This window comes from Ammospiza nelsoni, chromosome 7 (genome assembly GCF_027579445.1).
Source record: "Ammospiza nelsoni isolate bAmmNel1 chromosome 7, bAmmNel1.pri, whole genome shotgun sequence".
NCBI lineage: Eukaryota > Metazoa > Chordata > Aves > Passeriformes > Passerellidae > Ammospiza > Ammospiza nelsoni.
In genome coordinates this window covers 13,914,487-13,927,878 of record NC_080639.1, presented here as the reverse complement: position 1 = coordinate 13,927,878, position 13,392 = coordinate 13,914,487, and the positions used below count along the sequence as shown (strand labels likewise).

At 42.7% G+C, this 13,392-nt stretch overlaps 1 protein-coding gene across 1 annotated transcript; it reads left to right on the top strand.

Moving 5' to 3' along the window:
* Positions 1-750: 750 nt before the first annotated feature.
* WDR12 (WD repeat domain 12) lies at positions 751-8,683 on the top strand. Its single transcript, XM_059475749.1, has 13 exons — positions 751-858; positions 940-1,034; positions 2,067-2,161; positions 2,810-2,916; positions 3,737-3,852; positions 4,246-4,400; positions 5,052-5,097; positions 5,287-5,372; positions 5,539-5,679; positions 5,790-5,895; positions 6,802-6,934; positions 7,450-7,522; positions 8,230-8,683. The coding sequence occupies exons 1-13, from the start codon at positions 818-820 to the stop codon at positions 8,305-8,307; spliced, it is 1,272 nt and encodes a 423-aa protein (XP_059331732.1). The 5' UTR covers positions 751-817; the 3' UTR covers positions 8,308-8,683.
* The last annotated feature ends 4,709 nt before the right edge of the window (positions 8,684-13,392 follow it).

Below are 13,392 nucleotides of genomic sequence, written 5' to 3'. Positions count from 1 at the left end.
CCGAGCACAGCCGGGACACAGCCCTGACAGCCCGGCACAGCTCTGACACATCCCGGGCACAGCTCTGACACAGTCCGGCACAGCCCGGACACAGCCCCGCAAAGCCCGGACACTGCCGGGACACTGCCCTGACACAGCCCGGCACAGCCCTGACACATCCCGGGCACAGCCCTGACACATCCCGGGCACAGCCCGGACACAGCCCTGACACATCCCGGACACAGCCCTGACACATCCCGGGCACAGCCCGGGCACAGCTCTGACACATCCCGGGCACAGCCCGGACACAGCCCTGACACATCCCGGACACAGCCCGGCACAGCACAGGCACAGCCCTGACACATCCCGGACATAGACCGGCACAGCACAGGCACAGCCCGGGGCGGCCGCCCTCAGGAGCGGCCCCAGGAACCGCTCCCGCACCTGCGAGGGACCCCGGAACGCGCCCCAGCCCCGAGGAGCGCGGAGGGCACCTCAGCCCGCACCTGTCGCACCCCTCGGCACCACAGCCCCGCGGCGGGGGCGGCGGGAAGCACCGGCCGGGGCCCCGTCGCGGCGGCCCGGGGGGAGATGCCGGAGCCGCGTTACTCCACCTGGGCTCGGCTCCCGCAGCCCCGCCGCCATGCGCGCCTCCGCTCCGCGCACGCGCGCCCGCCCTCAGCTCGGAGCTGGGCGGGGGCGCGCGGGGGGCGCCGGGAAGGCGGCGGCGCGCGGCCTCTCGGGAGCGCGGCGGGCGCGCGGCACGCGGGCGGCGCGCGGTCCCGCGGGGGGCTCGGCCGGGGCGCGCCGCGACACGTGCTCGGTGCCGGCGACAGCCATGGCGCAGCTCACGGCGCGGTTCCGCACCGAGAACCGCAGGTGAGCGGCCTCCCCTGCCGGGCCGGGGGTGGGTTCGGGAGCGGGTGACGCGGAGGCGGTAACGGAGCGCTGTGCCCGCAGGTTCGCCGTGGAGGATGTGCCCTTCTCGGTGCCCGCGACCTCCGAGACCACCGACCTCAGCCACCTCATCAACAAGTTGCTGGCCGCAGCGCACGGTAGGTGCCGCGGCCGGGGCGGCCCCTCGGAGCCCGGCGTGCCCCGTGTCCCCAGGCCGGGCCCGGCCCCGCGCGGGCTGTCACAGCCGGCGGCACCCGCGGGGCCCCGAGCCGGTCCTGCCCCGCCGCTTTGGCCCGGCTGCCTGCCGTGAGGCAATCCTGGAATTGATCTGAAACGCTGCGGTACCGGCGCTGCCGGGCATTCCCAGAGAGATCGACCACAGGCTGGAATGCTCTGTGTGCCCGGCACCACAGGCCAGGCTGCCGCAGCAGATGGGAATGGAAGTGTTGCTCCAAACCTGGCACAAGATCTAATGAAACCAGAGGTTTCGTTTTTATAACAGCCTTTAAGAAAACTCAGCTATTCTGTCGGTGCTGAAATGGGCCGACTGACTTGAAAGCTGATCTGGGAAAGCCACTTGTGCGATGTTGTTGGAAAATCCCATCTTCTATAAGAAACTGGGTCAGTGGTATTATACCCTGCTTCTTGAACCTTTTGCAAGTTGCTTTCAACCCGTGACATTGCAAACAATTCTGAACAGAACACTGGTCCACAGTGCAGTGCTTCTGCCAAAATGCAGAGCCTTTGTCATTTATGCCGTTATGAAGGGAGAAATACGAACCAAAAGTTCTTAGGATTTTCCTACTGTTGCCACAAATACAGGGCTCTAGCTGGTGGTAATGAGAATGGCACCTACGGAACAGTCAGGAAGCACCACTGGGGTTTGAGTACACAGAGCTACAGAGAAAATACAATAAGAGGCAAACAACTCTTTGAACCCCAACAGCAAATTTTCCTTCCTCTTAAATAATCCTACAGAAGTAAAGGGCTGCCCACTTAAAACTGGGAGAAGAAACTAATTGGTTGGGGTTTTTGTTCTTGTTGTCATTTGTTTTGGGGGTTGTTTATGTTTGGGTCTTTTTTAAACTCTTCCTGGCTCCATTTCCTGAACCATTCACAAAATTATACCATTCTTGACAGTGACAAATAAATAGTGACACCTTAACATTGATTTTCCCCATTTGTTTCAGAGGATCACAAGTATGTGGAATTTGACTTCCTTATCAATGGCCAGTTCTTGCGGTTGCCGCTGGTCACACACATGGAAATGGAAAACATTTCCACAGTAAGTCATACTCAGTGTCTCTCCTTCTTGGGCAGTAGAACATATTTAGCCAGTTTGCTTCAATCTGATTTGGATATTACACTGTTGGCTGGGTAGATTTCCTTGCTCAGTTTCATTTCTTTCCCAGGAGAATTCCCTATATTTTTAAATCTATTACAAATTGCAGTGATTAGAGACTGCAGACAGAGCAGTGCAAGGATATTATCCAATCTGTTGTCTCTGTACAGTTCAGAGGGAAATTCTTCTCTTATTCAGTTCATCATTGGACTGAATACATTTTTGTCTCTTATGGTGGGGGATAATGGGAATGCTTAATATTACCTCTAGAAAATGTTGCAGTGTTTTAGACACCAGTTTTGTATTAGTAAATGTAGAAGAAGAGAAATGTAAGAAGACTGAAATCACTTGCTTTTGCTTCCAGCTTGCTATTAATAGTAATTTGATAAAAAGATGGAAAGCAATGTAATTCACACTCTTTTTTCTAAATATTTTTGTTCTACTGATGTGGCAAAGAACTTGGATACCAAGACCTTTGCTCAATAAACTTGTATATTTGTGCCACACTACAGTTAAATTTTACTGTTAAGTGATTAAAAAAAAACAAAACCATGCTACATCACTAAATAAGTATTTTGTCTGTGAGCTCAGGAAGAAGTGGTGGAAATAGAGTATGTGGAGAAATACATGGCCCCTCAGCCAGAAGAATGCATCTTCCACGATGACTGGATCAGTTCAGTTCAAGCCACTGAAGAATGGTACCACACTAAGCCAGTTCTAAGTTTTGTCTTGCTTATTCATGTTCCTCCCTGGTATCAAATAGAGTGGTATTTTCTCTTTAATAATCCCTTGGGTGGGGTTTTTTTTCCTCTTTGCTTTTTTTTTTTTTTAACCTGTCAAGTCAGGTACTTGCTTTTGTAAGCAGTTCGCTTGTTATACTGTCACAACAGTGACTTTAACACAGGTAGAAAACAGCTAGAGACACTGAACTTGAGATATTGCTTGTACAAATGAACAAAATAAATGCTGTTTAGTATCCTTTTTCTTAAAGGAAAACAAGTTTTCCTCATTACTCTCTTTTGCTTAAACCCTTGACTTCCAACATTACACCCATCAGCAACAAATAGAATAGCTTACCTTTCTCCAGAGATTTTCCTGAAAAAAAGCCAAAGAGGCATCATTGCCTATTTCTACTGAATTTTCACATTTATTTCCCAATGAGCTTGGTAACATTCATATATTAAGTAGAGATTTGAAAATGCTTTGAGAACCTCTGGCAACATAGTAAAACTAACAAATTGAGTTTTGAATTATGTAAATTGTGTAAGGGATCTTAAGTCACATCAACCAGAACATGCAGTACTCTCACTGCTTGTCTTTCTAGCCTGTACTCTTGGCCTCCCAGTTGCAAGGGTTTAACAAAGCTTTGCTATGTAGCAAAAAGACATGTTTTCCTCTTTCATGCTATTTCTTTTAAACCGATTTCTCTGCTAATAGTTTTGCCACGTTTCTGGTTGAGGCTTTATTTCATAAAAACATTTGTTGGTCTTAAAGATGTTTCCAATGCTGTACCTGCAGGATATTAACTGGCTGCTACGACCAGACTGCTCGGATCTGGTCTGTGGAAGGAAAATCCATCACCACAATAGCTGGGCACACAGAAGTAGTGAAGGATGTGGCGTGGGTGAAGCAAGGTCAGTATATATAGCAGGGGGATAGTAGTAGTTTGATTTACTGGGTGGGGGGAATGTTAGCATTCCTTAACTATGAATATTTAATTGTCTAAATGTAATTATTTAAATCTCTGTCAGTGGTGTAAGAAATTAAGTCGTGGTGTGCAGAAAGTAGTCCTTTGACAATAATGAATATAGTCACTTTAAGATGGTTGTTTTCTATCCACCCTGCAGTCTCCATTAGCAAATGCTGGTGTATATGTAGTTATAGTAACTGTACTTGCAGGGCAACATGATGTAAACTGAAGCACATATAAGTTTCTGTCTATCTGCTATTTCCTCTAGTATTAGAATAATTATTTATAAAAACCTTGGAAAGCTGAGTTGGGCATGAGTGTAACTTTTCTTCCTCAGATAGTTTATCATGCCTGTTACTCAGTGCTTCCATGGACCAAACTGTCCTGCTCTGGGAGTGGAACGTGGAGAAAAACAAAGTGAAAGCCCTTCACTGCTGCAGGGGACACGCTGGCAGTGTCGAGTCCGTGGCTGTTGATTGCACAAGAACCAAAGTGAGTGACTTCTGGAAAGAAACCTTAGTGGTTTGGGATTTAGCAGCCTGTACCTCAAAAATCCTGGTTTTGTCCTTGCATGGGTATTCATCATCATGATTTTATGACAAAGTGATAATTTCCCAGTTTTGTTATGAGTGGTGGCTATTGAGGATTAAGAGTGTCACATCAATGCTAAGCCATAGAATCACAAAATCATTTAGTTCAGAAAACAAGTTAAAATTTAAATGCATGAGAATTTTATGCTATAATAAAGTATTTTCATATTTGACCTAAATTTTCATGGCAGTTTTGGTGGGAAAAAAATTTCCAGAGTTCTTGGAAGAAGCGGGTTATAAAGAGGTTTTTTCCCTTCACCCAGGAATTCAACAGTTATGAGCACTCCTACCAAAGGTGGAGTCACTGCTCCCAGCTTGACTCAATATCAGACAGTTTAAAGTCAAACTTTTTGGTGCTGAAGGAAATAGGTATTCTGTAGATATTTTTCCTACAAAGGAAGTAGAAAGAATAATTTGATGTATGCCAAACATTTTGGGGGGGATTTTAGGAGCCCAGCACTGTTACTTGTGTGTCAGAACCCATTTTTCAAGCAGGTCTCTCTTCCAAGGTCCATCTGAATCAACATTTAACAAAATGTTTCTGTTTATACAGTTCTGCAGTGGATCCTGGGATAAGATGTTAAAGATCTGGTCTGCAGGTAAGATGTAAGTTTTTAAGGTTATACATCACTATGCTGAGTTACTGGTTTAGTTAATTACACAGTTTCAGATCTTGTTATCAGCTGCATGATGGCTGTAGGCACCATAAATATGGGGATTTGCTTAATTACTTACATGGAGATGGAATTCAAAAATCTGTAGCTCAAGTCTCCTGTCTTCTGTCCCAGTACCTACAGATGAAGAGGATGAAATGGAAGAAGCAGCTAACAGACCACGGAAAAAGCAGAAAACTGAACAGCTTGGACTAACAAGGGTAAGATGAGCTCTGGGTTTGTTCAGGATTTTTCTTTAGAAGTGTAGGCACAGCAAATAATTTCTCTTTACTAAAGGTAACTTTAAAACTGCTGGTATGTCTCAGGACAATCAGACTCTTTTATTTGTTTGATAACTGACTCAAATCTGTCCCCATTGTATTTTAGACTCCCCTGGCAACCCTGTCTGGCCACACAGAAGCCATCTCCTCTGTGCTGTGGACAGATGCTGAAGAAATTTGCAGCGCATCATGGGACCACACCATTAAACTCTGGGATGCTGAGACTGGAGATCTCAAATCCACTTTGGTGAGATCATTATACTCGGGCTGTAGGTTAGCTGAGTCCTGCTCAGAGAAAAAGAAAAAGCTGTGTAAAATAGTAGCTCCTGTCTTAGTTACTGTTTTCTTTGCTGACAGACAGGAAACAAAGTGTTTAACTCTGTCTCCTACTCACCCCTGTGTCGCCGCCTTGCATCGGGGAGCACCGACAGACATATCAGGCTGTGGGATCCTCGCAGCAAAGGTGAGCTAAACACGGTGGTCTCAAAGGTGTTCTTCAGAGTCAGAACTTTGTCCTGTCAAGAGACATCTCACAAACTTTTCTGGTCCCTCTGCTTGGAACCAGCCATTTGGGGGCTTTTATTAAATACAAAACTTACATCTATTTCCTGTATTCTGGTGCAAGACTTGTTTTAATGTCTTACCTAAGAATTTAGAAATTATTCTTTTTTTTTTTTTAACTTACTAATGAATGTCAACTGTGCAGTTGCAGAATGGATTTTTTTTGTAAGGTTCAGGCTGAGGCTGGTCTGATAACCATTAAAGTGAAACAGTAGTCACTTGGACATGGTACCATATTTCATAAACAGATGGAATTACAGATATTATGGCTGAGCCTATCAGATTTATTGTCACAGACACATTTCATAGAATGGTCTGAGTTGGAAAGGACCTTAAAGATCATCTACTTCCAACCCTCCTGCCCTGGGCAGGGACTCCTTCTACCAGAGCAGAGTGCTCAGAGCCCACCCAGCCTAGCCTTGAACATATCTCTTTTTGTAGGTACTGGAAGGCCACAAATAGTAAATAACATTTACTTGTTTAGCTTCTGTAAATCTAATCCAAAGTTCACCAGCCTATTACATATTGCTAATAAAAATAATTTTTTTGGTTGGTTAAAAAAAATCTTTGAAAAGGAAGTTTAGTGACAAGAAAATACATTCTGAGCAGTTTCAGGTTGGTTTCTTTTTTCTTTGGTTTAGTTTCTTTCTTTGGGTTTATTTCTTCCCCAAAACTTGTGTGGCTTACATTTTTGTTCACTTTATTTAGATACTTAACTTGAACTGCAATTCCACTGGATTTTGTATACATCTTCAAATGCTGGTTTCAGCATCTGCTGACGTCTGTGTTTTTTCCTCTTTCTATTCAGATGGCTCCTTGGTTCTCCTGTCTCTGACTTCTCACACAGGCTGGGTGACATCTGTGAAGTGGTCACCTACCCACGAGCACCAGCTGATCTCTGGTTCTTTGGACAACATTGTGAAGCTTTGGGACACAAGGAGGTAAAATAAACCTGTGCTTGTTGTTGTGCAAAGGCACATAAGCTTACAGGGTGAGCTACCCCTCATGAAACAGAAAAAGCAGTCAGTCAGTAGAAACACCTGTGGCATTTGTGAAAACCCTCTAGGTTTTGGAAGTCAACCATAAAAGGGAGAAAAATACTTGTAGGCTACCACAGGGCTGGAAAGCTTATGCTGTTGAGCAGCATCTACACATGGAAGAAGGAAGCTGTAATAAATTCTTCCCAACAAGTGACTGAATTTCAGTCTCCAAGTTGTTTGCAAGTAGATGAAAAATGTTGTTGCTTTCCTCTTTGGGGATGTAGGAGAGGAAAATACTGATGTGATTGGCTCTGGGGAAAGCAGAGGAAGCATCACAGATGGTCAATGTCTGTACTCTCTCAAAGTGTTTATAACTGCTTGATCGCATCTGTTTGATAGTATTGGGATTGCATTTCTGCCTGGGAGCAGTTGTTGTCTGTGATTGCTCACACAACTTCAAACCTGTTTTTCACCAGCTGCAAAGCTCCTCTGTATGACTTGGCTGCTCATGAAGACAAGGTTTTGTGCGTGGACTGGGCAGAAGCAGGGGTAAGAATCTGAAGAGCAAGTTACTTGATTTATATGCATGATGTTTAAGAAGAGAGCTAAGAGCAGTCATGGGCTGTTACCTCCTTATGCTTAAAGCTAGAAGAGAACAGGCAGCTGTAGTTGTGCTGTGTTTGATGTCTGGTGATGTCCCAGGCACTGCAGCGTGTCCCCACACTCTGCAAAGGGGAAAGGTGGGAGTGGGAGCTCTGTGGCTTTAACTGAGCTCAGTTAAACAAGAAGAGACAAGAACAGCACTGCACCTTACTCAGAGAACACATGTTCCAAGGTAGCCTCCCACCATGGGGACTTAAAGCATGAAGCAAAGCTGGGGCCTGGCCATCAGTACAGGTAGAAGGGGAAACTGTAGAATCCTCTAGAGCAAGCTGTTCTGCCACTGCAGTGGTACACACATATTTAAAATTACCAAAACCCCCATTCTGTGAATGTTCAAATTCTCAGTGTGGCTCCTGTTCACTGTAAAAGTCAGGAAAAGCTTTAGCAGCTTTCCTACACAAGTTTCAATTCTAATTTAAGAGGAGAGTAAGAGACAAAGTTGCTTCTGTACTCTGATTCTGGGATTTAGTCATGCATTAACAGTTCATAATTCACTGCTGCTTTTTACAAAAGAAAGAAAAACTGAGTCCTTAACTTCTGTGTACTTATTTTGCTTAGTTCTGATATTAATCACAGTTTCCTTCTCTCATTAGTTGTTACTGAGTGGAGGAGCAGACAACAAACTGTATTGCTACAGATACCCAGCTACAGCCTCTGATGTTGGGGCATGAAGGTCAACAGCCAGAAGACTTTTTTTTTTTATAAAGAACGATCTCTATGTGCATCTCTACACAATCAACTTCTGAAGAAGGGAGGAGTTTGTTGCTCAGAGAGCTGTTCCTGGTTTTGTATTGGTAACCTATATCCATATTTGTCACAGAAAAATAGGAAAGCCCAAATGGAATTAATGTGAAACAAAGCAAAGGTAATTTCCTCCCTTCTGGATAGCTTTGAATTAACATCTTTTAAATTACTATTTGTATGGCCCTTTTAATAAGAAGTAAACTGTTTGCTGATACTTACAGAAAAAACTACTCAATGACTAAATTATTTTTTGAGTTTACCTGCTTTATGTTGGGGAAAAAAATAAACCTTTTATCAACAGTTCATTGGTTTAGTGTGTCATTTCAGATAAAAATGAGATTTCAGCTCTCCTCTCAGTCTGGCTGTTGGCAGTTCTTACGATTTAGTCCTTAATTAAGAACCCAGGCTTCTTTCTAGGATGAAGACTTGGTATGTATGCAGTATAAATAGCATACATTTATATGATGATATACAGGAACTTGACAGATTTATTGGCAGATGAAATATTCCATATTTTAGTGGCTCATAAATTAGGGTTGTAGATTATAAGAATGCCAGCCTTGCACTACAGTACTTGTGCTGCAGTACCACTCATGTGGTGTCTTGGACCTAAGGATGTGTAGAAACAATGGTGGATCACACAGAGAAGGCAGAAGTAGAAGGAATTTGTTCTTACAAAGAACAGATGCAAAGAGGTGCAATAGCTTTTAGGTCGATAGAGAATAAGCACTATTCAAACATGCTCAATTTCTCTGCTGCTGGTTTTGCTTTGAGTTCAGCATTCAAATGCAAAAGCTTTGCTGCAGCTTGTTAGATTACATGCATGTGCTGTTCAAGCAGCACCCTGTTAAACTGTGTGCAGACCTCACTTGAATATCCTCACCAGTGCCTTGGCTTCCAATCAGTGTGACACCTGTACAGCACTAACAAGTGAAATGCTTAAAGTAATAACTGTTCTTTGAAGAGTGGGAACTCTAACCTCCATGTTTATAATATAGTCATATCATATATAAACTATATATATACTTCATATATAGTTCTGAGTAAGGAGTTTTAAGAAATATCAAAGAGCAAAACTGGTGAAAATGACAAAGGACAGGGTAAGGATCTCTGATCCCTTTGCTCTGCAAGTGAAGTACTGCAACTAACAACTTATATGTCTAAAGACTCATTAAAGCAAGGTAAATAAGCTTAATATGGTTTTCTTGCCTTCCCAGAAAGATTTACAAAACACTTCTTAAAAAAGATTATGTTACCTGAAGTGTCAGCTTCTCTTAGACTAATATTATTTAGACTCAAGCAAACCCAGTGGCATTAGTTGTTTTAATTTCAGTGAATCCATCAGATCTATTTGTTACCTGTAAAAAAAATACACAGAATGTATCTAAGAAGGTAAGTTTTGATAGACCAGAGTGACAAGCAGGAGCGTTTTTATACCCTCCTCTTGTCTGGAAAAGTACTGTGGCAAAGGAACAGCCAGAGAAGGAACTAAGTAAACCATATTAACATGAAGTGATGCCAGTGTGAGTACAATGTATTTTTGGAATATATCCATTACCACTGTCCATAAATTATCCTGAAACCAATACATTTTACATTTGGCTGACAATTCTTTCAATAACCTGTAATCTTAAGTAAAATGTTTTAATAAGACTTTTGAACATGCAGTCCTTCCATTTAAAATAATCATGTGAAATTACAGTGATCAACATGAGTTGATTTTAAAACTGCAGAAGAACTGAGTCAAAAACATGGTAATCCAGAGTCAAGGTGCTGATGGTGACTCTACTCACAAAAAATAATTCCTTCCTCCTCTGAAAACCATTTCTGCATATTCTTAGTGCCCTAGCAGCATAATACAAAACCATAAAGAATTTTTATGTACCAACTGCCAATTTTGCTTAAATATAAAAGTGATTCTACAAGGGAGGTTAACAAAGACAATCAGCTAGTGCAAGATTGACCTACATTTGTTTTTTTATTGATGGGGGGTGGGGGTAGGTTTGTTTTTGAGAGGCTGTGCAATGCACATTGTTCTATTTCTTTCTTTTCACTCTGCACTAACACCTGGCATGAACTGTCCACCAGCACACATGTGCTGCCTCTAAACACAGCTCAAACACCACCATGCACTGACACACATCAAAAGCATTAGCACAAGACAAGGTTTCACCTGCTTGGTCCCTGGCTTAGTGTCACATTTGCATTTTCTCTTCATGTGTTTCCTTTTACCCAGCTGGTTCTTTCAGCTTTCTTCTTGCTTTGAGAATTTCATCTTTGCTTCTGGATGGCTGCCATCCCTTCCCTACAGCCAGCCCTGGCAGAGCACTGGTTTTTCTTTCTTGTTGGCATTTGGGTTTTTTAATCTGTCTTCTCTCAACTGCAAGACTGAATTAAAAACAAGGGAAGGGGGAAGGAAACATTAAGTAAAGTAAATATTCCAGTGACACACAGCCTGAACGTGTGTGTGTGGACAATGTAGACACAGGAGTTTGGGCCAGCAGTGCAGATCTCCAGCCAGCACTGCTCTGCCTGTCCCTTTCAACTACAGTCCAGAGCCCAAGGTGAGATTTGCCCTTAGTGAAGATAAACTTACTGAAGTTTTGATGGGTTTTGTACAGGCTGATAAATTTCCAGGATAAACACAACATACTCCTCTAGATTTTAGCATGCATACCTTAGGAAACAGATCTAACCACATATGCTTAAAGTGACTTCTGCAATTTAAACAAAAGTGTTTCACTGAGTTCAGAAGGAAGCGCAAAGATAAAGGAATGCACTTCTAATGAAAACTCCTAAAATGTGAGGTTTTCTCCTGAATTTTCTGACACTTCTGCAACAGAAAGCACTAGATAGGCACATGCACAAACTCCCTAAAGGAAAAACACACTTTTGGTACACTCCTATGTTAGTTTAAGTCTTATTAAATGTGGATAGAACTTGAAGAATTGCAGAATTTTTAAAGGCTTTCTCATTACTGAATTAACTGAGAGTACAAATTATCTCCAAATTTGTGTGATGATAAACATGATTCTCAAAAAAGCAAACAACCCCTCCAAACAACAACAACAAGCAAAAGTCCCAAACAAGCAGCAGATTTAGGCTGATCTGTTCCATGACCTCTGAAATTTCAGCATGTGCTCTTTTCCCTTACTGTGGAGAAGGCAAAAGGTTTTATCAGAATAAAACTTAATGAGAACTAGGTAAACACACTTCAGATTTCTACTCTCCGTCAGAATGGGGCTGCCAAGCTGGCCCTGACACACCCCAGTCCAGGGGTAAATACAGTTTATGGATTAACACCCTGCTTCAATTTGAGATACTTCATTGGCTAACAACAAATTGTATTGGCTTACATTGCAATTTATAAGCCAAAAAAAGTCCCATCAAGTTTGAATCACCAATTTTGTTTGATGTAAGCTCACTGGCAGAGATCTCAAATTACAGGCAGAATTTGGGATGAAATTAGTTGCCATGAAAACCAACTTAAACTGCCCTGTAAATTGCATGAAAAAAGTGGCTTTTCAGCTGCCAGTGAGAAGCTGGCTAAGTCTGGTCTAGGAAAGACAGCTGCTCAGTCTGGATGAGTCTATCAAGCCATCCAAATCAAGATGTGTACTGTAGGGAATACTGAAAACATAACTCAAACCACAAAAATGTAAATTTCTGTAGCAATTTCAGCAATCATACTTGAAACCTTCAAAATGTTGATTTTGCATGTCTTTGCAATCTATTCCATTGGACAACTAGCAGCCTGTGTCCAACAGGGGATCTTGGTAGAAAAACATAATGGAACTAAATAAACATTGAAAGAAATGCTCTGTGATTACTACTTACACTTTCAGTCTATAATGTATAATTTAAGCAAAGAAATTTCTTTAAATGCTTGAAATTACCTCTGAATGCAAACCAGAACTCACAAGAAGCTGTATAGAGAAACATGATAAGCCAGTTATAGCAAAACATCTCAATAATCTATATTGCTTATCCAAAAGTCCCTCCCATCATACTTCCTACTGTCTATGGTCTATAAATTTAGAATAGGGAAGTACTGATCTTCAGTCAGTCCACAGCTGTTCTAAACTGCATGTGAAAGACAGCTGAAATCCCTTGGAAGAGCCTTCAGGAAATGCTCAGTGAATTCATTCCTCTCCTTTAACTCTCTCTCTATCCCAGTTCTTGAAAACTATTAAAGTCTGTTATACACACATGCACAAACCAGAAATCTCTCATGGATTTCTGCTCCCAAGATAGGCAAAAAGAAAAAATAGGTGACAAATCACAGAAGAAATACTGGAAATTGATTCATTCACCAAAGAATGAAGATGATTATGTGGTAACATCTGATGCAGAGCTGGATGCCAAATTTGTGATAAACCTATGGACCATGAGGAGAGTCAGTATGAATTAATAGTTGGAATATGAACACATGAAAATGGCTCATTCTCCCAGCCAATAACAAGTACTAGTTACTTTCAACAGGGCACCCTCAGTTGCCTGTATCATTTGAAAAACCCAAAAAATGCTATCAATTAGGTTGATAGTGTTAGAAAAGACGTTTTCTGAAGTTGTTCAGCACCAGAGAGGAAGGCAATCTTAAGCTATTTTCCCCTCTCATGTTGTCACCACCATACCTGTGCACACATCCCTGCACACATTTGGTGGAACAGCTTAGCAGGTTTGAGTTTGCTTCAGGAACCAAAGTGGTACTGCAGAGTCTGGCAGCCAGGCTGAGAAATCTTTGTCACATGGACTTGTTTGGGGATCAGCAGGTTGACAACACCAAATAAGCTACACTCTCCTTTTTAAAAATACTTGCAGCATTGAAGGCTAGAGGGTGACATAAATTCCTTGTTTGTGTCATTGCAAGCCTTAGGCACACTGCTGATTGAGCAGTGGATGTGGACACCCAGAGCCATCTGTTCAAAACACAGACTGAACCAAAGTCTGCAAGGTGTGGCATGGCTGTGCCTTAGTGGGAAGTGTTCATGCTATGATGCTTGGGATTCACA

What these genes read in the sequence shown, in the direction of transcription:
- WDR12 (XM_059475749.1), top strand. Translation starts at nt 818, where the DNA reads ATGGCGCAGCTCACGGCGCGGTTCCGCACCGAGAACCGCAG. An exon ending in TTCCGCACCGAGAACCGCAG is followed by an intron (nt 859 to 939) that starts GTGAGCGGCCTC and finishes CTGTGCCCGCAG; the next exon opens with GTTCGCCGTGGAGGATGTGC. An exon ending in AAATGGAAAACATTTCCACA is followed by an intron (nt 2,162 to 2,809) that starts GTAAGTCATACT and finishes CTGTGAGCTCAG; the next exon opens with GAAGAAGTGGTGGAAATAGA.